Source organism: Anolis sagrei, chromosome 2 (genome assembly GCF_037176765.1).
Source record: "Anolis sagrei isolate rAnoSag1 chromosome 2, rAnoSag1.mat, whole genome shotgun sequence".
NCBI lineage: Eukaryota > Metazoa > Chordata > Lepidosauria > Squamata > Dactyloidae > Anolis > Anolis sagrei.
The window spans coordinates 65281999-65308051 of NC_090022.1; the positions used below are offsets into that span (position 1 = coordinate 65281999).

Here is a 26053-nt window from a genome sequence, read left to right on the forward strand (position 1 = left end):
AGGATTATATTGTGTGAATATTTAATGTGAAAGAATAAGAAAATCCTACTTCTCATATAAACTCCAAATTATTAACAGCCTGAATATTTGAAAGTCATAATAATTATCCAATGTCACTATGGCAATTTCCAAAACAGCAGTCCAAAAATGTAGATTTTATAACTGGAAAATGCATTGAAAACAATTATAGCTGACTCTAAATGAAGGCACTGCAATTAAGCCATATTTACTAAAACTTGCCAAGTCAATGCATCTTTTGGCAGGAAAAGCCAAAGAATTTCACCATATAGTTGAACAATTTTTCGGATTTCTAGTCCACATGTAATATCTTAAAATGTTTTTCCTTCAGAGGTTTGCAAATGAGTGCAGATTATACCCTGCAATAATCTTTAATCATGCAGCAATAATCAGACAGGTGTATGGCTAATACCATGTATGTGAGAAACAGTATTTGTCTGATGTTTTAGGGAAGAATAAATTTGGCAGGAAGTCAAAAGATCACAGATTCAGTCTATATTCAAAATTACATTAGTCACTAAACTTACTGAATAGGCCCAAGCCACACTCCTTCTGAGCCTCTTATGATCGAAGTAACCAAAGTCTCAACACACTAGATAGATAAGTATGCTAAAAGGTTTATGGCCATATTTAAAGGGTCTTAATTAAAGAATCCTAAGAAAATTAACAATACATATGAAGAACTATATAATATCCAACAACACAAAAAATGGCATAGTGAGAGAGTCAGGCCGAGCCTCAGTAATAAAGCAAGAAAAAGTCACTAGAGAAAAATAATGTTTTTAGTTGCAAGAAGAACAAAGGAAGAAGTAAGCTAATCCGACAAAAGGGTGACTGCAAGTTCTACAAGTTGGACGCTTTCACTGTGTTACCTACATCCACAAATCAGAAGACAGCAATAAAGGCAAGAGGACTACTTCAAATAATCAGAGTGGGCAGGTTCATATAGAACCAGATGTTAGAACTTTGAAAACAAATAATCAACACCTTCAATCTTAAAAGGACCAGTAGGTAATCCAGCTAATAGAATATGAATGTCCAAGAAACTAGTAATAAGTGCCTGAGAATATCATTGGTAGGTTTAAAAAATTGGAAATAAATGAAAGTGATATGGAGAACACACAAAATGCAGCATGAAAGGTGTAACTGCAAGGACAAACAAAAGAATCCAATACAAATGAAGAGCTGTACCCCTCCAGGATTTTTTTCCGTGTCAGGTTGCTTCTGGTGTGAGAGAATTGGCCGTCTGCAAGGACATTGTCCAGTGGACGCCCAGATGTTTTGATGTTTTACCATCCTTGTGGGAGGCTTCTCTCATGTCCCCAAATAGAGAGCTGGAGCTGACAGAGGGAGCTCATCCACACTCTCCCTGGATTTGAACCTCCCACCTGTCAGTCTTCAGTCCTGTTGGCACAAGGGTTTAACCCACTGCACCACCGGGGGCTCCTCCCCTCTAGGATAATTTGTGGTAATAAATGCAACAGGAACTAGACCATTTTAACTCCTTCTCTTGGATAACTTACTAGAAATGCTGCATTACTGATACACAGTGAGGGAGAAGCACAAATGGCTCATGAGTACAGCAGAAATTCTAATACTTTTAAACTGAATGGGGGGAGGAAGCATGTGGATCTACAGTTGCTGTTGAACTACAAATTCCTGGAGCCCTAGCCAGTGTATCCAATAGTTTGAAATGAATGTGAGTTGCAATCCATAAATCTCTGGAGGGCCATGGGACTCTCACCCTGAATTACATATCTTCCCAAGATGTTTGAAAGAATAGTTCTTTTTTACTGTCAGGCAGCTCTTAAAATATACTGCCACAAGCAGCAGCGCTCTCCTTTTTACAGTATCAGAGAAAAGAGAAAAGAAAAATTTCCTGTTGACCTCTAAAATAAAACTCAATACTTTAAACACTGAACTTCACCTCTGAAAATGAATTACCTGAACTCTGGGTCATCTGGGGAAGCTTTATTTCAAAAATGGTGCTGTGGGAGATGTCTCTTGCGCCCTGCATGGTCCTATCTCTGAAGCAGAGCACTTCAACCAAACTGAGTCGATGGCCCCTGTCAAGAACAAGAAATCTGTAACAGCAGAAAACTCAAGTGCCAGAATTAACAAGCTGTTTTTTGCACTCAAGGTCAAGTCCATTTTCCAGTGTGTATTGGTTTATAGCTATTAAGCCCTACTAATCCCAAATAATTTAATGGACACAACAAAATATATCAAATTCACAAGCGTACTAGATGCAATTCCTAATACCAATCTGATCTTCTAAACAAGGTACAAGAAAGTGTGAAGGTTCACCTCTGATTTAATAGAAAAAACATAAGGGAGAATTTCCCAAGAACCATTATGTTGATTTGCAATTTTTTCAAATGCATTCTAAAATGGACTTAGACACAGTTCAGTTCAAGGAATAGAATTTGAAAGAGGCGGCTCCTTGCCCCGGTAGAACAACGGTGACCCCATCCATTTAGCACACTGTCAGGAGGAAAGCCTACACATTTCAGAAACAAAATTAAGCCCCATCCTATGTATGGTGCATATGCCTAGACATAAGTCCCAACAAATCCAATATGGCTTGATTCTAATAAATGAAGCATTTCTCAACCTGAGGGTCAGGACCTCTGGGGAGGTCACAAGGGGGTTTCAGAGGGGTTGCCAAACACCATCAGGAAACATATATTTCAAAAGGGGAAATTTCCATGGGATAAGATCCTAAGAAAGCAGCCAAGGAGAAAGCTACATTAAAACAAAAACTAATAACAAATACCATCTGTGTGCTGCCAGGACCAATAGATTTCTTAATGGCCAACCTGGATATTGGGTAAAATTACAGGGGTCGTAAACACCTACTGTCACCTGCAATAGAAAAAAGGCACAATTAACACTCAGTATATTCAATATTATAAACACATATTGCATTGCAGTTTGTGCTATTCTCTCATTTACTGAATATGAAGGAGATACAGAACTGGACCTTATAAAATTGCGACTTCATTTAGTCATATTGGCACACTAGCACCATCAGACCTGCACATTTCCATTCAAGCACCAGCTTTTGCTTAATGAGGAGGCCAGAAAATTGCTAAACAATTTCACTGTATGTTAGCTTAAGCTTTAGAAAGCATATATTCCTGCCTGCTCTGTTGTTGTTTATTTGTTCAGTTTCTTCCAACTCTTTGTGACCTCATGGACCAGCCTGCTCTGTAAAGCAGTCTATTTCACTAGTGATTGTCCTCTTCAAAAAGCAAGATGTTGCCTAATGAGCAAATAGTGTCAAAAAGTTGCTCTTTTGAACTACATAAAGAAAACAGCTAACCAGCATAGCATAAGCTCTGCTAATGACTTGTGCACCAAATTAGACATGTCTAAGTTTAACACACCTATATATTTATCTGTAAAGTGGGGGTGTGAGAGCTCCTGCGCTACACAATTATACCACTTTAATATTGCTTTATATTTTGTGACTTCAGTATATGCAATCCTGGGATCTGTAGTTTAAGGAGAGGCATTGAGAAGTCTCTACTAGAATATATTCACATTAACAAGTATAGCAATTTGATACCACACTAATTGCTATGGCTGAATCCTGGGCCATCCTGGAATTTGTAGTTTGGTCAGGAATAAATAAAAATAATGATAATGATAATAATAATAATAATAATAACAACAACAACAACAACAATAATAATAATCTTTGTTTATATTCTGCCTTATCTCCCCGGAGGAACTCAGGGTGGATTTCAAACATAAAAGGCAAACATTCAATGCCTGAACACAACAACAATACACCCATAATAACAAAAATTGACAACCCAACATATAAAAATAAATTATGCCTTAACAACTAAAATTAAATAAAAAACACAACCAGAGATAAGACAAAACATTGAACATCGAAATGAAGCATCAATTTCCCAGTTCCTTGGGGGCAAATAGATTGATAATTGCTCAAGATGTCTATTGAGTTGGTGGGGTGAACAGGGCATGGATACGGATGGTAGCTTTTAATCAAAGGTGTAATGGTGATATAGAGTTATTTACTGACCAAACTACAAATCCATACTTAGCGCATGGGAAAAGAGTAAAACAGAACAGTCTACATTGAATTATTATGACTCTCTTTTGGCATCAGAGCTGGAACAAGGAGGTTTAAAACACACATATACATATAAAGAGGTAACAAGGGGTAGGTTTTGCTTTCCTCCCTTCATACAGTAATGACAACATCCCTCTCTACTTCACAAAATTACTGGTAAAAAAAACCAGCATGAGTTCCATAGACATGTACAGATCTCTTTCAGCTATTAGCCCAAAGGGCCCCTTAGTAAGGAACTTGTCCTTTCAAAGTTTCTCAAATCCTGCTTAACAGATCCCCTGCACAGTCCTTTTCCCCCACCTCTGCTCCAGCTCCCCAATTAGGCTTGCACTCCTCTTTCTACATCTCAACTAGCAACAGAAGCAAATAAAATTAATGAAGTAAAAGAGAGAAATGATGATTTCACCACTGAATGCTATTATTTATTTTCTGACCTATATCACATGATCTTAAGTCTATTTACATTTTAATCATTAATATATTGAAGTAGGAAATAATGTAAGCTAAAAGCATATTAAACAATTGGACAAATTAAAGCAAAACAATGAAAAATAGTTCAAAATTATAGAAAACCAGGAAGTGTATGAACATTTCAATTAAATCCATTAGACTTCACAGGGCTTTGATATAAAACTATGTTTTGATTTGGCATTGGAAGGATACCAGCATTAGTACAAACTGGTCTTCTAAAGGAGGGCATTCCACAACTGGGGTGTCATAGCATACTGCTATAGTATATTGCCTTCACAGCAAGACACAGAGATTAGTTCTTCTAAAAGACCTCAAACCTTGGGAAGTTCAGAAAAAAAATTACCTTCTCTCTTGGATCAGGGAAGAAATTATCCCAGTTTTTAAGCAAGGAAATAGAAACAGAATCCTCATGATACTTGATTAAAAAATAAGGCAGTGCTGTGAGACCTTCTTTCTGGCAAAGCTTATCATACTCATCCTGGAGTGCTTGAATCTAGAATAAAACAAAGCACAAATGCATTCAGTTCATGGTTGTTTTAAGGCTCTAATGGATTTTCCCATGTTACAATAGAATATCCCGACAGATCAATATTAAACATGTATAGCTTACTTTCTCTTCCAAAAGAAGTCAAAGCATCTCCCATTTTTAAATGGCAATAAACATAAGCTATGAGACCAAACAGAACACCAACAAAAAAAAAGATGCATAGACCTCACCAGGACAGAAGAAAGGCAAGTATTGAAGCCTAGGAGAAACCAATCACCCAAGAGAAATAGCCAACCTAGTGAAACTATATTTCTAAAAGTCAAAACGTTCATCGAAAGCACACAGTGTTGGAGTTGTGCAAGCTTCATATTTAATTAGGTGTCCAATCTAATTAAACCTTGCTCCTAGAAGATTCATGCTACGTTCAGTCACCACATGAATATGGAACAGGACCTGAGATAGTCTTGCTCCATGTGGTATGTATACATCTAGAAAAAGGTGGTTTTTAAAAAAATCCTAATTTCAAAGATGTGCATTGATTTAAAAGTAACTTTCCAGCTGCTGAGAAGATAAAATGCATTAAGGACGAAGAGCAGTGGTTCTCAACCTGTGGGTCTCCAGATGTTCTGACCTTCAACTCCCAGAAATCCGAACAGCTGGCAAACTGGCTGGGATTTCTGGGAGTTTTCGACCAAAACATCTGGGGACCCTCAAGTTGAGAACAACTGACATAGAGAATCACAAACAAAAGCTTTGTGAAGGAAGGGGTAAGATAAAAATCTAATGCACAACTATACAAACTACCTAGAGTGTGTTTACTGATGGATGGCCGTATCAAATGAACAACATAAACAATGGGTTGTTGTAGGTTTTTTCGGGCTATATGGCCATGCTCTAGAGGCATTCTCTCCTGACATTTCGCCTGCACCTATGGCAAGCATCCTCAAGAGGTAGTGAGGTCTGAACATAAAAAATATACAGCAATAAATTTGTCCCATTGTGACACCACAAAACTTCAGTCTATTTGTTTATGTACCATTTAGTTATGCTGTCTCCTAAGAGCTACTAATTCCTGTACTTGTATTATCCAAGAGAATGAGCTGTCATATGAAATCATTAATTAACATTAACAGTCAGAGATATTCCTTGCAGAACAATTGCTTTTCAAAACAAATCATATAATGGCTTGAAGAAGATGCTGGCCTGCCAAGGCCACCTACATCTTTATTTGGATATAATAGCTTTGCAAGAAAAGTAGACTTACTTTCTCATCAAAAAATTTAATGAATGTTGCAGTACAAGTTACAAACAAGATAGGTTCTTCAGTTCAATTTGTTTGTAGGTTGGAACAGGTACATTTGTAAGTGTAGCTCCAGCCCCCCCCCCCCCCCCCACACACACACAGAGGCTAGCATAGGGAAGGGTTAACACCCCCGTCATGTTTGTTTTGCTATCTGTGCCCCTATTCAGAAGATTTTGCCTCACTTTCTGTTCCTGCAATAATTAGATTTTGAAATAAGGATTGCTGATAAAGCTTCAACTGAGACATCTTTTCTCCATGAGAACTCTTCCAGGAGTGAACTTCCTTTCTGGGGGGTAGATTTCTCTCACTTCCAGTTGTCCAATTCTTAACTATTAGTTGTTTGTAATTCGGATGTTTGTAACTCAGGAACTGTCTGTATTTAAACTGCAGCCCTATACAAGTCCCGACAGAGGAAAGTTGCACTAAAGCCAATGAGGCTCTCTCTTCAATAAATGAACAAAAATTCTAAGCCTTAATGTTTAATTAAAATGAACAAGTACCAGTTTAAAGTACCATCACCTCGCATACTTTTATTGATGTCATTGCTCTTTCAACAATGAGTGAGGTCAAAAGTAGAAGACAGAGTAGAAATAGGCAAACATTGATAATAGTGAATCTTATTGAAAAGAATGGACTTCCATTGGAAGCTATCACAGAGTCTCCTGGAAGATTTAGAAAATTCCTCCAGAGGTATCTTCTTTAGGAATTTGCTGAGCCTCCATGGTGACTCAATGAGACCTTCCAGCAGAAGAATACGACAGATTCACCTGGAGGACTTAGAAAATTCATGGAGAAGGCATAGGATGTCAAGTATGGGTAACTGAAACCATGGGAACTGGTCCTACATATACAGGGAGTCATACGGTACTAAAAATGTAAATATAACATAAGCAGATCAAACAACTATCCTTAATACAGTAGCTTGACCTTTCATTATATATCAGTAGTCAGACCACACAATATGGAAACTACATAGAGATCTGCCTACTAAACAGGATGGAGGTGGGAAGAAGTCAGATCTCAAAACAAAGGTGAAGAAAGTGAAGGTAAATCACACTGTCATATGCACATAATGGTTTCTGTACATATTGGTGATTCCTTTTGCAAATATATTTGCTGGGTTAGCATAGAAAAGACATTCTGAAACAGCTCAAATAAATGTGGTTTGTCTAGCTCTTAGGGTGGGAACCTGTTTTTCTCTTCTTACATTTACATACCAAAACTTTATGATACAACAGACTTAAGACAGCTAATAAAGATATGAAATCAGAACATTAAATAATGCAGTAAATAATGATCATAAAAATAATAAGAGCTTCCCATAACCTTTACAAGATTGAAAGAACAATCTCTGGCAGAATAAAATAATTTAATGAGGAGGCCTGAAGCACCTATTTTGGTCAATAATTCCCTCTTGTACTCACCAGCTACAGAAGCAATGATGAACCAAGAGATCAAGAAGGTAAATATGAGTCATAAAGCTCTGTAAAATATACAGCATGGAAAAGTGAAGCTATGGGTTGAACAGAGCTCCCCAGTTATTTGAAAACTTGGAAGTGTTTACTCATATTTTCTGGGCCCAGTAACTTCCAATATTGAGAAAAATCTCCTCCTCACCCCAGGATGAAATAAGTTGGGAAAGGGCAAAATTTAGCAGAAATATAAGAGGGTTTTTATTTCTTTATTTTTAAAATATTTAAAAATAATGTTGCCTGATATATGAGGAGTGGTGTGGCCCCTTTCCAGAAATCTCTGAGAATTGCTAAGTTTATCCTAAGTGGATAAATAAATAAAATTTAAAATACCTGAGCTGGAGAGAACTTTGCCCCAAGGCACACAGGTGGATGAATCAAGGTGATACCTTCTGGGAGACATAATGCAGGGTAACAAAACCAGTAATAGAAACGGTACCTCTTCAGATCCTAAGAAGAAATTATATAAATGCATTAGAACATAGATTAGAATTTATGAATTTCTCTGAAAAAAAAAACCAAGAGGTTATTTGATCCAATTACTATTTCAAATTTTCTGATTATGAATTGAATAAAACAGTAAGACCCCTGTATCCAAGGAACCAATATCTGAAGTTTCAAAACTTCTCGATTTTTCTCACTGTGCAGAAACGGGTGAGACCTGAAGGGTGGGAAGGTGAGGTTGCAGTGGTAATATATTTAAAGAAATATAAATGCTGAAATTTGGGTGTATGAGGAAGCTTCCTTTGAAATTCAGTTCAAAGCATCTGGAATAAAAGAGGAGTGTGTTCAAACTAAAGGTGCACGTATATTTAAGATAAGAAAGAGCTGATCTGAAATGTCTTTTTTCTCTTTCCTCATCCCTCGGAGAAGGTAGTCCATGGTTGTCCCCCCGCCCCCAACATATAAATATTTTTTTCTTAGTAAGAAAAAAGGCTTTAATGCTAAATCACATAGTTTTGGGGATGTGTACAGTCTAACAGATGGCTCTGCAGTCATCACCTGAAACACAAATTCTTGGACTGATACAGGGTGGATCAGGGTATGGGATTATAGCTTGTGTTGGATGAGGTCACACTCCCCTTGAAGATGCAGGTCCACAGTCTGGGGGTGATTCTGGATTCATTGCTGACCCTGGAACCCCATACAACCACTCTGGCCACAAAACCAACCTACATAATCTTTTGAAGATAGTTGGCTTTTGTAAATTAATGTGAATGTTTTATGTTCAGATTTTACATCATTGTATAGTTCTTGTTTGATTATGTTTGGTTTAATTTATTGATGTTAGGTTCTAATGTTTTAATATGTGGGGCTTTTCTGGGGTTATAATGTTGGTACTTGTTTGCTTTATGGAGGCACTGAATGTTTGCCATTGTATGTTGGAATCCACCCTGAGCCCCCCTGGGGAGATAGGGCACAAAACAAATAAAGTTTTATTATTTTATTATTACCCTGAGACTTTTCTGCATTGCAGAAACTAAGTTTCCTAAAAGAATAGTGCTGATCTGCCTGAGTTTTACTTCTATACAGTTACAAAAACAAATTAAAATTTATATAAACCATTTTATTGTGATTCTTCTCATTCAAATTAATTTGGTAATAGGATACTACCTAATGAAAACTGTGTCGATGAAAGTGACATTTGAAATATAAGCATTCATAGAAAGACTGAGATTTGAATTAATTTGAATTTGAAGGAGATTGGATGCATAACCCGACCCACTTATTAGTTTGCACAAGTGTTATGATCCAGATTTTTTTTAACAAAAGTGAAATATGTAGAATTTTACATTGTTAAAAAATGACATTTACTCACCGCAAATGTCAACAGGAGAAATTTGTTCAGTAAGACAGGATTTTCAACAGCATCCCCTGATGTTATTGCATTCCATATCTAAAAGTAGAGGAGGAAAAGATCAAGTGGTGTAGTAGTAATTATTTGCAACAAGATCAAAATATGCTGCTCTGACATATATTTATGGATTTTTGTATGGCTTTCAATTTGCTTTTATCTGTATTATTACCTGTCCTGAGAAAATAGTTATTGAATACCATAAAAACAAAAGTCAAACTATTGTCGAAGGCTTTCATGGCAGGAATCACTGGGTTGTTGTAGGTTTTTTCAGGCTATATGGCCATGTTCTAGAGGCATTCTGTCCTGGCGTTTTTGCCTGTATCTATGGCAAGCATCCTCAGAGGTAGTGAGGTCAAAAGTCAAACTGATTAGAAGGTGAATTGCTTCTCTTAAGATCTTCTGCAAGAGGCAGGTTATTTTTTTTTTTGAACTCCAAAAGAGCTGGAAGGATTGATGGTTGCAAACACAATCTTTAGGATCTACACGCAGGCCCTTGGACACACTTTGCCCCCCCCCCCCCATCTAGGATTGTCCCCTAGATGGAACAATCCTCTGAGTAGATATGTTAGATAAGTAAAACTTGACAAGTTATTAACCATATCCTTTTCCCGGTCACGCACAAGGTCTCTATATCAGATTCTATACCACTTCCCAGCATTTGAGGTATTTCACACATATTAGTCACAATCCTTACAGTAAGGAAAGTCAACTGTTGCAAATTGGGGAACCAAAACTAGGCGAAGTGATATCTCTTCCTCTATATCAGCCATGTGACTTTGTAATCAACACATCACACAGGATGGTAGCTTGCCTAAAGCTATGTGAGTTCATAGAAAAAGAGAGATCTGAGGCAGAATTTCCTGATTCATAATTCAAATTCTTAGCTCTCAGTTTCAACACACAACTGGAACCATATGAAGAGAAGTGGATTGCATGGTTTCTTACAGTATGTTTTGGAGTGTATCTCTTTTAATTTTAATCAACTATATATAATCATGATGCCAAGTATAAAAAAGAATATATGTGCGTCAGAAAATGAGAACATGCACAAGCCAATGGGTTGTTCCATGTTCCTAAGCTTTGTTTCTTTTGCAGATTTGAACTGGTTTTTTTTTTTAACAAGGCCATATCTATTGTGGGCATAACTACAAAAAACAAAAAATTATAACCTTCATTTGGTATTTCTATATAATTCTCAGAAACCTCTTCCTATAAAGCTACAAAGGTCAAAAGTACTTAAGAAAAATATTAGTAGCTAAGCAGATTATGAATATACCATATAGGTTTGCATCAATTAAATGTTTATATATATATAAATGTATATATATATATATATATACACACACACACACACACACACACACACACACTATACACACACACACACTCCGCCACCATCTCTCCAAGGGGACTCGGAGTGGCTTACATGGGGACGAGCCCAAAGTCACAGGTAAAACAAGAGCATTAAAAACAATAAAATAAAAACACAACACAATCACATCAGCAACAACATTAAAATGATATCATGGCTGAAAAACAAGGTTGACTCAAATAGTGCAAGAAATTCTTAAGTGGAGCTGAGGGAAAGTGCAAAATTTAAGTGTGCCAATCTAGAAAGAATACCTTGCCGATAAAGTGTTGAAACTGGTGGGGTGGGCCAAGCTAAAGTGCAGGAGTGTAGCTTTAAATGGAACACACACACACACACACATATATATATATATATACCCATTATACCCATTACTTCTAAGAAGAACACAAGATCTTCTTAGAAATAATAGGTAGAAAAGACACTGATGTACTTGTTTTTAAAATGCAAGGTAACATAATGACTGCTATATAAGAGGACACAATTAAACCACCACATATGGGTATATTATTTACCTAGGATGGCACATACTACTTTGGATAATGGACTTAAGTAATAGAGCAAACACACATTTCAAACTTACGCAAGCCATTTGCTTTTGAGTTTTTTCACACAAAACTCCACATTTCATACATTTGCTTTTCCCCGTGTACTCAAAAAAAACAAAACCCTAGAACAACCTAGAAAAGTGTAAATATGATACCAAAGTCAGTAAAACTGCATCTCCTGAATCAAGGTCAAAAGTAGTAGACACTTAAAAGTTTAGCTGGATCCACAGAAAATTTACAGCATGTATTGTGAGCGTACAAATGATCACATTGTGAATAGTTTCCCATAGCAGAAATGCAATCCTAAACCAGGATATTGTTGAAGGTGTTTACCGATGTAGGTTCTGAATTTCTGTGAATGGATTTGCCCCATCATCTTACCTCAATTGCTGCTTGATCAAGAAGAAACTTCTTATCACAGGATTTGAAAGATTCCAAAGTATTTGTGTTATACAGTGTTCCAAGAGCAGGGCAGCAGTGCGCCGGTGTTGGGGCATTCCTAAGGAACAGACAAACACGTTTCCATCGGTATGCTGATATTTGGTACAGTGTTAAATCACAACCTTTTCTATTTTGAACAGTTTCTTTTCTGCAAACCCTCTGCACATTTCCTACTACTATTCTCAGATCTAAAAATAAGCTATCAGAAGCTTTTAGCCATCCAGGAGCTTCTGGTTGTGCGATGGGTTTAACCCTTGTGCCAGCAGATTGCTGACTGAAAGGTCGGCGGTTTGAATCTGGGGAGTGGGATGAGCTCCCACCTGTCAGCTTCCCATGTGGGGACATGAGAGAAGCCGCCCACAGGATGGTAACGCATTCAGGCATCCCCATGGCAATGTCCTAGCAGATGGCCAATTCTCTCACACCAGAAGCAACTTGCAGTTTCTCAAGTTGCTCCTGACATGAAAAAAAGCCATCCATAGTTTCAGAAGCAGCAAGACTTCAACACATTTAAAACTTTGCTTTGTGGGAAAAATGATAGTATTTTGGACCTTGAAATCTGTAATAGCAAAGAGAATGTGTGTTTGTGGCAGCCAAAATGCGTCACGATACAAGGCAGACATATTTGACTTGATTGTCATCCATGTTGAATTGTCAACTTTCAAGTTCAGAGTCCAAACAAGGAGCTTCCCAGAAGCAGAAAAGGCACCTGCCATAACATACTGGAAAATAATTTCAAAGGGCTACAAGAGAAGGGTCTCTGAGAAATAGGAAAGTGTTGTTTTCCAAGAATTAAAAGAAGCCAGCAGGAAGGAAAGCTCTCTGACATATTGCTGATAAGATTCCTGACAGTAAATAAGAACAGGGGAAGTGTCATGACAGTAACTCCTTTTTGCAGCATAGTTATGGACCTAGGTGGCACCAGATATACATCAGCTAAAATGAAATAAATGTACCGGATCCTAACCAGAAGCAGAATTCAAACCTCAGCCACGTTTACTGTAAGTTTACCTGAAATCATAGCTTGAAATAATCCCTTTTTAAAAATAAAAGCATATTCTTTTGCTTCGGTAGCATAATGGAGAATATTCTCACTTCTTTTATGGACTGATTTATGTTTAAAGCTACTTTTATAGATTTTATAGGTAATCATGATTATCACCACTTCATTTCCCTTCAGTATGCAATACAAGAGAACATGCGTATGATACATCCTCCACCCCACCCCCCACCCCTATATTTGCACTCACTTTCTATTTGTGAACATAAGGCTTGACAGCCTGCAAAGAAGTGTTTTGTGTGGGGTTTTTTGTTTTTTTGGTTTGTCACTACTGCTGCAATTAGACACAGTTCAGACTTGGATGGTCTCTGAATCTGCTACCCAATTTTGACTCATCCCTTGAAGTAATTACTATTTTCCACCAAATGGACATTTGCCAAATTTTCTGTAGGTCAAAAAATATGCAAGTGAGGCAAGAAACACCACCCTATCCCATTTCATGTTTTAATTCCAACTCTCTATCTTCAGTCTTATCAGTAGAGGATCAATCTTATTTTTAGGCAAACATCTTTTTAAAAGAAATGGATCTGAATACAGAGAATCTGAGAATTGTGGTGTTTGCTGGTGGCTTTGCATTAGTAGAAATTTGTTACACAGTTGTGAGCTGTGAGTAGAGAAAATCTGTTTTCAAACTGCTTAGGTCGACAGTGAGCTGGACATTTTTTTAACAGCTTTTTTAAAAACAGCTATTAACATTCTGGCGCTAATCCCCGAATTGGGCTTTGAACTTGCCACTTTTCAGTCAGCAGTGATTTATTGCAGCTGATTAACCAGTTTTGCTACCAGCCCGGCCCTTAAGAACTCATACCAGCATGAGGAGCCAAGCAGAAGCCAATCCCACTCCCAATTAATTCAAAAGTCAACATTCTTAGCCTTTTGTTCTGTTTAAATGTAGTTATGGTGTTATTGCATTGATTTACATGGAAACTAGCAATAGCAATGGAAAACTGAAACTAGTTTTATATAAATATTCAGAAAAATTTAACCTACTGTTGCCTCAATGAATGTAATTGTATTGGTATCTATTTTTATTTTGAAATTTACCAGTAGCTACTGCATTTCCCACACTCGGCTTATAGTCGAGTCAATCTGTTTTCCCAATTTTATGTGGTAAAATTAGGTGACTTGGCTTATATTTGGATCAGCTTATACTCGAGTATATATGTCAGATCAATAAATTCAATTAAAATACTTGGTTGAATAAAGATTTTATTGTTTAACACCTGACTTGATAATGTTTGGCAAAAGTCCTTGAGGAGGATATGCCACATTTTTTTTCTACTAACAAGAAAGAAAAAGACAATGATGCTGGGGAAAAATGGAAGGAAAAAGGAAGAGGGACAGGCCAAAGGCAAGATGGATGGATGGTATCCTTGAAGTCACTAGCTTGACTTTGAAGGAGCTGGGGGTGGCCACGGCTCTGGCGTGGGCTGGTCCATGAGGTCATGAAGAGACGGAAGCGACAGAACAAATAAACAACACATATGATTGCTATTTCTGATGGAAGACATAAATGAAGAGTGATATCAAAGATAGTTTTAATTTAAAAAACTAGATTTTTTTAAAATTAAAAAAAAACTAGATTAAAAGGAATAGGCCCTTTTCAGACATGTGGGTCCCACCATGGAAAGCCATGCTACAAGTGAAGGTGAGGAGGTTGACAGCTCATTCTATAATATTAGAATGAGGCATCCACTCCACTGGGAAGATAGGCTTACAAAAGCCAAAGTCAACCCACTCAACCAATATACAGCTTCCTGTGTATAAGTATGAATTATGACATCTGTATTTTTAAGGCTAGAACACATTTTACACCAGAAGAAACAAGAAAGTAATACAAAGGCCATATTCAATGTGATGCAACAATGGTTATATCCCTGCTCATCACGTTAAGATACATACTAAATAACTTTTGATAAGTTACTTACATATCAAAAGCACTGAATTCTAGTGTTAAACGAGCTGGCATACCAACAGGATCTCCTGGAAAGAAAAGATAAAAATGATTCTGAGAACAAGCAATACCTAACAGTATGTTCCAAGGGCATTTCTACAGATATTGCAAGCAACAGTGTTGATAGTTGAATATACAGTTCTGACATAACCTATTATATCATCATTTATTATTGTGCAATCCAGATGTCCTTTCCCCACATGGTGGTTTCACAACCGGTCACCAGTCACAGCACTAAGGATGTATTTCCTCATTCTGTATGACACAAGGAACTTTCTTTCCATTCTGATGGTCTCTGTGTGTCTTACTTCCTTGCCTTTTTTAAAAGGGGCCAGTTGTTGGGCTTGGTTACAAGCGAAAGAACAGCAATAACAGTGTTCTGCCAACATCCACCCTCTTCTTTTATCTAAAGTATGCCTCCTTAGGAAGAGAAGAGAAGAGAAGAAACAGTAGAAAATTTTCTATTTATTCTTTGAGTTATTCCATTCTTTACTATGTTTATCCTGGGACTTTTCTACTGAACCATTTTCAAAGACTCAGGTCCCATCTATTCTGACCATTTAATACTGTTCAAAGCTAGCTTCACATTGTGGTGCCCAAACCAATTGCCACAAAAGTGCTCAAAAGAGAGCCTGCATCACTTCTCTGTGGTTTGTGTAATTACTATCTGAGGCTCAAGTTAGTTCTGTGATTTCCTGTGTAACTATCTCAACAGCTAAACCACTTTCTTCATTACCGATTTGAAACTGCATTAAATGGTCAGTGTAGATGTTTCCTCACTTCAAGAGAAAGGCTTTGGTATAGAGAAGTATGCATCATCTGTCTAGTTTAAGATGCCTTATTTTTAAAAGAAGTACTTTTTCTTTTGGCTCTCTACAGTCTTAAAACGTTTTAGAATGTGTAACAGAGTTGAAAAAACAAACCTAGACAGGTATCCAAACACACTTTCATTACAGCAAATCCTCCTGTAGGTTGAGAAAGGACCAGCCTGCACTGGCAAATTTAAAATGATTGACTCAAGAATCCCCACTGAATTCCATAGTGTTTATTTCCAACAAGGTGTGCATAAAGTTACTTTAATCTGTGCACAGTAACCTGAAGGCATTTCACTGTAGCTCAGTGGTTCTCAGCCTGTGGGTCCCCAGGTGTTTTGTCATACAATTCCCAGAAATCCCAGCCAGTTTACCAGCTGTTAAGATTTCTGGGAGTTGAAGGCCAAAACATCTGGGGACCCACAGGATGAGAATCACTGCTGTAGCTAAACATTGTACAGCAACGTAATTGTATGGCTGGGCTTTGCTTGACATGAAGCATGTTTCTTATTTTATCATCCCAGAGTGCATCTATACTGTAGAAATAATGCAGTTTGCCTCAATGATATAGAATACTAGGAGCTCAAGTTTTATAAGGACTTTAGCCTTCTCTGACTAAAGTACAACTCCCAGGATCCCACAACACTGAACCATGGTAGTGGTGTCAAAATGCATTGTTTAAAGTGCAAAGGCACCACCAGTTTCAAACCATTCTCAGCTATTCCAAAAGCAACCTTTTATTATAAAAAGAGAACAGAACGGGTGACATGACTAGACTCTATAAATATCCCAAGGCCTGTCCAAGAGATAATGGCACAGACCTGTTGTCTGCTGCCTCATAGGGAAGAGCAATAGAATAATAGAGTTGGGAGAGACCCCAAGAGTCATCCAATCCAATCCCTTTCTGCCAGACAGGAACAGCACAATCAAAGTACTTCCGACAGATGATCATCCAACCTCTGCTTATACGCCTCCAGAAAAGGAGACTCAACCTGGCTGCGAGGCAGTGAGATCCACTGTCAAACAGCTCTAACTGTCAGGAAGTTCTTCCTAATGTTTAAGTGGAATCTCCCCCCCCCCCCCCCCCCAAGCAATTTGAATCCATTGCTGCATTGTGTCCTACTCTCCGGAGCAGCAGAAAACAAGCCTGCCCTCTCCTGGGCTGTATGGTCATGTTCCAGAAGCATTCTCTCCTAATGTTTCACCCACATCTATGGCAGGCATCCTCAGAGATTGTGATGTTTGTTGGAAACCAGACAACTGAGTTTTATATATCTGTGGAATGTTCAAGGTGGGAAAAAGAACTCTTGTCTGCCTGAGGCAAGTGTGAATATTGCAGATCCAGATTATCTGCTTTGAAGTGGGTTATATAATAATAAGAATACTTTATTTATATTCCACCCTCTTTCCCCAAGGGGACTCAGGGCAGATTACAACAAAAGATGGCAAACATTCAGTGCCAGATTTGATAGATAAATAGAGACATAAAACAATTAATTAATCTACATCTAACTTTTTGTTCATGTCAGGAGTAACTTGAGAAACTGCAAGTCGCTTCTGGTATGAGGGAATTGGCTGTCTGCAAGGACATTTCCCAGGGGACACCTGGATGCTTTAATGTTTTATTTATTTATTTATTTATTTACACTATTTCTATCCCGCCCGCCTGAAGGCGGCTCAGGGCGGCATACAAAGTCGGCACAATTCGATGCCATATATAAAATACATACATTGATAAAAAGCAATAAAGAAACATTACAGTACATTTAGAGACATAAAAACAATGAATAATAAAAAATTTAAAAACTATGTCCTCTTGTTCAAATCCTCATCCGTTCCATCATCTTAACCATTCCCGGGTATTTTCCGATTCAAGTTTGTCTGTTTATCCTGAGGTTCCGAATGCTTGCTCGAAGAGCCAAGTTTTCGCTCTTTTTCAAAAGGTCAGGAGGGAAGGGACTGATCTAATATCCCTAGACAGGGAGTTCCACAGCCAAGGGGCCGCCACAGAGAAGGCCCTGCCTCTCGTCCCCGCCAAACGTTCTTTTGCCATACTTGTGGGAGGCTTCCCTTATGTCCCACATGGAGCTGGAGCCAACAGAGGGTGCTCATCCACACTCTCTCCAGATTCGAACCTTTGACCTTTCGGTCTTCAGTCCTGCCGGCACAAGAGTGTAACCCAATGTGCCACCAGGGGCTCCTATCTAACATAATAGATATGAAACATAAAATATATAAGCAACACTTCACATTAAGTAATACAGCCAATGGAACCAGCGAGGTCAATGGAATCAACGGAGGGCCCTTCCACACAGCTGAATAAAATCCCACATTTTCTGCATTTAACTGGATTATATAGCAGTGTGGATTCAGAAATCCCAGTTCAAAGCAGATATTGTGGAATTTCCTGCCTTGATATTCTAGGTCATATGGCTGTGAGGAAGGGCTCTGTACCAAAACCAAAACCAAAACCAACTGAGTTGAAGTATGATGACATTTTCGGAACAGAACCATTCAGTGAATATAAACTTCCAGTCATCCTCCTCTCCATATAGCCGTTGAGCTATAAGAATGCATAAGTCTCTTTCTCACACACACATATGGATATGAAGATTTATATTCATATAGCCATAAATCAAAAGTACAGTTGTTACCTTATATTCTGTTTTTCAACAGAGGGCCTCTTGCAAGCCCCAACACTTTGTGAGGCTTGTTTTAGTGTGGGCATTCTAGATCCAGGGAAGTCATGCTACCCCTCTATTCTGCCTTGGTTAGACCACAACTGGAATATTGTGTCCAACTCTGGGCACCACAATTGAAGAGAGATATTGACTAGCTGGAATGTGTCCAGAGCAGGGTGACTAAAATGATCAAGGGTCTGGAGAACAAGCCCTATGAGGAGCGGCTTAAAGAGCTGGGCATGTTTACCCTGAAGAAGAGAAGGCTGAGAGGAGACATGATGAGGGCCATGTATAAATATGTGAGAGGAATTCATAGGGAGGAGGGAGCATGCTTGTTTTCTGCTTCCCTGGAGACTAGGATGCGGAACAATGGCTTCAAACTACAAGAAGGGAGATTCCATCTGAACATTAGGATGACCTTCCTGACTGTGAGAGCCATTCAGCAGTGGAACTCTCTGCCCTGGAGTGTGGTGGAGACTCCTTCTTTGGAAGCTTTTAAACAGAGGCTGGATGGCCATCTGTCGGGGGTGCTTTGAATGCAATTTTCCTGCTTCTTGGCAGGGGGTTGGACTGAATGGCCCATGAGGTCTCTTCCAACTCTATGATTCTATGGGGATGCTTTACCTATAGATCAAGCATGGGCAAACTTGGGCCCTCCTGGTGTTTGGGACTTCAACTCCCACCATTCCTAACGGCCTACCTCAGGTCCCTTCCTTTTCCCCCTCAGCCGCTTAAGCCGCTTTCCCCAAGTCTTGAGCCTTCCCTGCCAAATTTGGTAAGGCCTCAGCCCTCTTTGGTAGTGTAGGCTCAAGACCTTGCGAAACTAGAGCTCCCAGGACAACATAGCCCTGAGGCAGGGCAGTGGAAGTGGGCCTCCTCCCTCACCGTTATAGTAATAGCCCCGGATGGCCTTGGGGGACTCGTCCAGCTTGTACTCGTTGAGCTTCTTCTGGGTCAGTTCGTGCCAGAAGCCGGCGTCCAAGGCGCTGCTGAAGGGCAGGAACTGCAGCTTCGGGGCCTCGCCGTCCGCCGAGCCAGCGGGCTTCTCACTGGCCATGGCTCGCCTGAGGAAGGAAAATCTGGGCTGGGGAGAAGTGCAGGAGACGAGGGCGATCAGGCACTCATGGCCGGGCCGGGTTTGAAGGCGCCCACCAGGGCTCTGAGGGAATGCAGGTTGAATGGGCCGCTTCCGCGTTGTTACGGGAACGAACCAGCTGCTGCCGCTGCCGCCAGCGATTGGGCACGGCTTCAGTGACGTCTATTAATGGCGCCGGCGAAGGAATGCCTTTTGATTGGTTCCTTAAAGGCATTGCCATTGAGAGGATGGTAGAGTGTATCTTTCTCTTCTCTCTCTCTCTCCCCCCCCCCCCCCCCCTTTACTTTGCTTCAGTTATGACTTCGCCTTTGGGTTTAATTATTTTCCCGACATATTTTCCACTTTATAAATATGACTCTTCACTCTTGAAATAGCAGCTAATATGCATTGTGATCTTCATTCCAAAACTTTTGACTTACTTTTTTTTTGGACTGCAACTACCAGTCTTCATTGTAGGAAAAGTCTTTTGCATCTCATAGAATCATAGAATCAAAGAGTTGGAAGAGACCTCATGGGCCATCCAGTCCAACCCCCGGACAAGAAGCAGGAAAATTGCATTCAAATCACCCCTGACAAAAAAAGTGCAATATTTGGGTTGTTTTTTTAAAAGTAATTTTTATTGTAGTTTTCATATGAACAAGTTTGCATAAAAGAGGGTTTTGTTTTTGTTTTTTTGTCGTGTCAGGAGCAAGTCGCTTCTGGTGTGAGAGAACTGGCCGTCTGCAAGGACGTTGCTCAGGGGACGCCTGGATGATTTGATGTTTTTATCATCCTTGTGAGAGGCTTCTCTCGTGTCCCCGCATGAAGAGCTGGAGCTGATAGAGGGAGCTCATCCGCTTCTCCCTGGATTCGAACCTGCGACCTGTCCTGCCGGCACAGGGGTTGAACCCACTGCACCACCGGGGGCTCCTGTATTTGTGTGTACCAGATAAAAGAATTGTGGATTATTTTATGCTGAGTCTTGTATTTTGCACCTTGTTTTTTCTATGTTGTACACCGCAGTGAGCTGCCCCTGGGCTGAGAACTGCGGTATATAAGCAAAGTAAATAAATAAAATAAATAAATAAATAAAGAGGGGTAACGTGTAGGGTGGGCTGTGGAAAATAGGGGAAAGGAAGTAAAGTAAAAATTGAAGGGGGGGTCAGGGAAAAGAAAGAGGGGGGATGCTGTGTAGTGGGGTGAAGAAAAGGGGTTTGTACATCCATTCTTCTCTATAATGGTGTTGTAAACTCCGGTATTATCCTTTCTTCTTTCTCTGCTTTCAACTTTCTCTGCAATGGTATTTTTAATCTTCTGTTTTCTTTTTATATATTATTATTATTATTATCTTATTTTCTTTCAGCCACTCTATAAAATTCAATATTCTTGAAAAAATGTTGGCAAGCACTTTTTTCCTGTTCCTTTCAAATTTGAAGCTAGTTAGTTCCTTGAAGTTACTTTACTCCTAAATCTTAGTGCATCTGTTCAAGCTGGACATGGACAAAAAGATTGTAGTCTGAACTTTCCTGTGTCATCCCAGGCATGCTTCTTCTGTCCTCGATTATCCCAGTTTCAGCAGCTTCAGAAATGGGGCTACAAAGTGGAATCCTCGACATGTGAGTGTGGAGAGGAGCAAACCACTGACCACCTGCTGCAATGCAACCTGAGCCCTGCCACATGCACAATGGAGGACCTTCTTGCAGCAACACCGGAGGCACTCCAAGTGGCCAGATACTGGTCAAAGAACATTTAATCAACTATCAAACTCACAAGTTTTGTATTCTGTATTTTGTATTTTTGTATTCTGTCTGTTTGTTTGCTTTGTTCTGTTAGAAATGTAATATAACTGACTGGTTGCTGATGACTTGATAAATAAATAGCAGCTTTTAAACAGTTTCTACTATCATTGAGTCCAAAGTTTATTATATTGATTTATTTATTGAATTTATATGCAATGCAACTCAAACATTCAAAAGAAAATTGTACTCAGTTCAGTGATGGAGGGAGGAGAATAATCTTGTCCTTTTCAGTAGGCTAAGGCAAAAGCAAAGAGCTGCAGCCTCTCCAAGTTCGGGTTCTTCCTTATTAATAATGTTTGTCATCTTGACTGCAATCTGATACTGCTTGGACACATATGTTTTTATTTGTCACACTTGGCTACACATGTTCCAGTTTTCAACTGTGGACTATTAGAGGATGTGTACCTCATGTCATTTATTGGCACGAATATCTCCAGCATAACCAAAGATGTGAGAACACTGCAGTATCAGGAATGATGCATTTCAGCAACTTGCACATTCAGGATGGAGGAGAGATACCACTTAACTATAGTTTAAAACCATGATGTAACTTTTTAATAATTTCTTTTTATTAAGTGCAACAGTAAAACAGTGGTCTTTGTATATACAATCTCACATTTATGTCAACTGTACAGAAGACAAATCATACAAGCAAACATTTTTACAGTATTCTATATTTCCTCACTATCATTCCAGTTTAAAAAGAAATCTCCATTATTCCCAAAAGTGGCTTGATTAGTCATAGTCATTAGCCAGCTGTATGAAAACTTAATGTACATTCCATTCCATATATATTCTTATACAAGTTCCTGAAATATGGTTTCTGGATATTTTTCCAATTCATCACAATGATTATTTAACCTACTACTAACACATTATCCACACATTTCCTTGCTTGCTTGCTGTTTCTCAGATCCTCTAAAACAGTCATATTGATTCATGAGGAGGGAAATCAAAATGCATTAGGACTTGTTTCTGGAATCTCTGGATCTCTTCTTCCAATAACATGTTATAAAAAGTAGGGGAAGGGGGCAATGACTTGATATTAAAGTCAGTAGACAAGAGTCTGAAGATGAAGTTTAAACGAAGGAATAGCTCAGCAAGATAGACTGTATTTGTGTGTACCAGATAAAAAAACAAGGGATGCCGAATTGGGTAGTGTCATCCATTAGTGAGTGGAGGTAAATTCATGTGTGATTACTGTAATGTAAACGAATCGCTTTCATCGTTTTTTAATAACTTAAGACATTTTCAATGGTTTTACATAACTATGCATTAACAGATATTTCCAAAGGCATCTTCATCTTTACATCTCATCTCTACTTGGTTTAAGCTGTTTTATTATACTTATGAGAATACCTCTGTAGCAAAAAGAAATGAATGAAACATTTCCCTTATTAGTACATTTAATGCCATTAAAAAACTTAAACATATTTCAGTAGTACATCAGGTATGCAAATCTATGTAGCTTCTAGAAATGTTCAAAATTGCTGAAAATATTATCTTTACATTTTTTAAAATTAATAACACGTCAGTAAAGCTGATCACACCTAAGTCCCTAAAATAGATTTAAAAAGCAAGACCAACTCTCCATTTTTATTCAAAAATGATGGTCTAAGCACAGATATATCACAGTTGACATGTTTTGGGCATTGCTTCTTCAATAGAAAATGTTTTACCGAAGATTGAAATAACATGGAAAAAATAGGAACATGTTCGCAAAAAAAGAACAGCTCCACATTTTTCAGCAAATATTTAATCCACAGTTAACAATATACAAAGAATCATAGAACCACAGAGTTGGAAGAGACCTCATGGGCACTCCAGTGCAACCCCCTGCCAAGAAGCAGGAAAATCGCATTCAAAGCACCCCTGACAGATGGCCATCCAGCCTCTGCTTAAAAGTCTCCAAAGGAGATGATTACACATGAGATGATAACTAGGCCAGTAAGTCAGTTATAAAACTAAACAAAAATAATTTGATCAAGTGGTTATTCCACTGGAAGAGGAAGCCTGCCATAGATGCAGGCGAAACGTCAGGAGAAATGCCTCTAGAACATGGCCATATAGCCCGAAAAAACCCACAAGAACTGAAAAATAATTTGAACAGAAACAACTAGAAAGTTTCAAAATGTATCCAAGGATGCACCATTTTTCTTATTTTTTTCTCTTTTGATAGCCAAGTAACGCTACGCTTTTTAAAATGCTGGAGGGAGCTAGGAAGGCATGCCTCCTGCTCTCGTTTCTCTTTATTAAAACATATGAAGCCAGAGATCCTAGGAGCTATTTGGAAATAGTGTTTCCCAGGGTGTTTTCTCTTTTTGGGGAAAAGTATGAAAATTAGAACGGTTAGGAATAACCTTTGTTTAGCAAAGTAGCAAAATGTGCCTCAATGTCTCTGTATTGCTTTCCTGAGTTCTCTTGTGACTCTCAAAACAAACAAGGCAGGCATTTGTAGGTTACAAACTTAAAAGTTTACTAATGATTTTGTATATACGTATGCAATTTACATTCTAACTGATTAATGAAACAATTAGGTAAAGTCTTCATTCTTAACCCCCCAACTTTTGATGAAGGAGCAAAACATGGCTGGAGATTAGAGAGAGATCAGAAGACAGACAAGACTGAGAATGGGGAAACTTTATATAACCAAGGGCCCCTAAGAAATGATGAGGATTGCATGGTCTACTTATGCATGTCAAAGGATAGTAAGATCAAATGTGAGGGTTTAGATGAAAACTGCTTACCTTACTAATAGCTGGCAGGCACATATGGCCAAAGTAGGGTCATCAACAGCAGGACCCCACTAAAACTAAGGTATGCTTGTGTTTTGCAAAATAATCAAACCACTGTGTCTGAAACAAGAGTTTGTGTTTTCTGTCCAATTTCGTTATATCTCATGAAACATATCCTGAGGTGAAGAAAACCTATTGTGCAATCCTTTGTAAGTTTAGTCAGATGTCTGGAATGCGCTCTTTCAAAGAACAATTAGATTTAGGTATGTTTACGTGAGTCAAAATCTTGGTTTTTTTAATATGCAAATTTTATTTTAAAAACAAAAAATAACCAGGTCCAATTCAAACCAAGTGCATTGCTATGAACACTGGCCATACCTACTAGCTAGCCTTGGTCATAGCTTTTATCAGACAGATTTATTGGTTAATAATCAAAATTTCTTGGAAATTTCAGCACAAACAGGAAATACCAGAATAATTTTGAATTGATTGAATCTGAGAAAAGACTGGGATAGACCTATTGTTGAGGCAGGCTGAGACAGACAGAACTGACTTTTGACCTGTAAAGTAAACACAACTGAAGTGCTAATGTTCTCCAGTCTGGAGGTCTAAAGGACACCAGGTTTGCTGGTTACAAGATCTTATGGCATGTTTTCACCTGCGCTGAGTTTGAATGTTTGTAAATAAATTCAGTATTACAAGGTTCCATTAATTCTTTGGTGGCTCCAGGAAAGGCAAACTGCACATAAACCTTTAAGTTCTCAGTTATCAAGGGATTGAGGGAATATACAAATGGACAATGGCTTGTAGCCAACAGAGCACCAGGCAGAACAAATACAGTTTTGTCTTTATAAACTATAGAACATAGTCATTCTATTTGGGGGGGGGGGGGGAACTCAAACCAAATCTAAACCCTGTGAAATACCTGTATTTACTCGAGTCTAATGTGCCATCGAATCTAGTGCGCACCCCAATTTTCAAAAACTTGAAAGCAAAAAAAGTGTTTGCTGGTGAATGTCTTGTGCAGCAGGAAAAAGTGCATTCTTTGCAATTTGGCCAAAAAGGGTGTGCATTACAGTTGCTGCCTGCTTAGGGCCTTTCCACACATCCTATATCCCAGAATATCAAGGCAAAAAAATCCCACAATATCGGCTTTGAACTGGGTTATCAGAGTCCACATACAGATAATGTGGGATTTCCTGCCTTGATATTCTGGGATATAGGGCTGTGTGGAAGGGCCCTTTGAAGTCCTTCTTTAAAAAAATGGGTTGAAATATCAAAGCTTCCAGTGATGGAAAGGAAAACCTTGGCATGCATCTATGATGTAGAATGAATCCACTTTAACTGCCCTGACTCAATGTTATGAAATCATGTAGTTTTACAAAGTCTTCTTTAGGATTCTTTCTCTGCCAAAGAATGCTAGTGGCTCACCAAAATACAAAGCCCGGGATTGCATAGCATTGAGCCACGGCAGTTAAATTTGAGATGACATCCCTCAAATAAGAGTTCCAGAAGCCTCTGAAGCAGCTTCCCCTTTTGCTTTGGCTCAGCATTAACAATACTGTATAACGCAACTCTAGTGCGTACCCTAATTTTGGTGGGGTGATTCAGCCAAAAAAAGTGAGCATTAGATTTGAGTAAATACAGTATATGCAAAGGTACAGATATCCTCAAAAAGAAGAGGATTATATAACCCTGAGGTTATAGGACTCCCCAGGCTATATACAGGAAACAATGTTCTTCCTTCTGGCTTTTTAATTTTGCACTTAGTGTCTTCGGAAATCATAAATTCCAATTGTAGTTTTCCTCTACAATCCTTGAAAGTCGAGTTTTACGTTTTCATATAAAAACGCTGCTTACCCCCC

At 38.6% G+C, this 26053-nt stretch overlaps 1 protein-coding gene across 2 annotated transcripts in view; it reads right to left on the minus strand.

Annotated features, from left to right (window-relative positions):
* The window catches only part of ATG7 (autophagy related 7), a 121815-nt gene extending 101997 nt beyond the window's left edge, over positions 1 to 19818 (minus strand). For both annotated transcript variants that reach the window (XM_060765938.2, XM_060765937.2), the window contains exons 1-8: positions 19465 to 19818; positions 15061 to 15115; positions 12013 to 12130; positions 9676 to 9753; positions 8190 to 8306; positions 4938 to 5087; positions 2795 to 2883; positions 1963 to 2084 (exon numbers count right to left, since the gene is read on the minus strand). In XM_060765938.2, the coding sequence (XP_060621921.2) occupies positions 1963 to 2084; positions 2795 to 2883; positions 4938 to 5087; positions 8190 to 8306; positions 9676 to 9753; positions 12013 to 12130; positions 15061 to 15115; positions 19465 to 19636 (901 nt within the window). In that variant the 5' untranslated portion in view covers positions 19637 to 19818. The remainder of the gene's footprint in view (positions 1 to 1962; positions 2085 to 2794; positions 2884 to 4937; positions 5088 to 8189; positions 8307 to 9675; positions 9754 to 12012; positions 12131 to 15060; positions 15116 to 19464) is intronic.
* Between the last annotated feature and the right edge of the window lie 6235 nt (positions 19819 to 26053).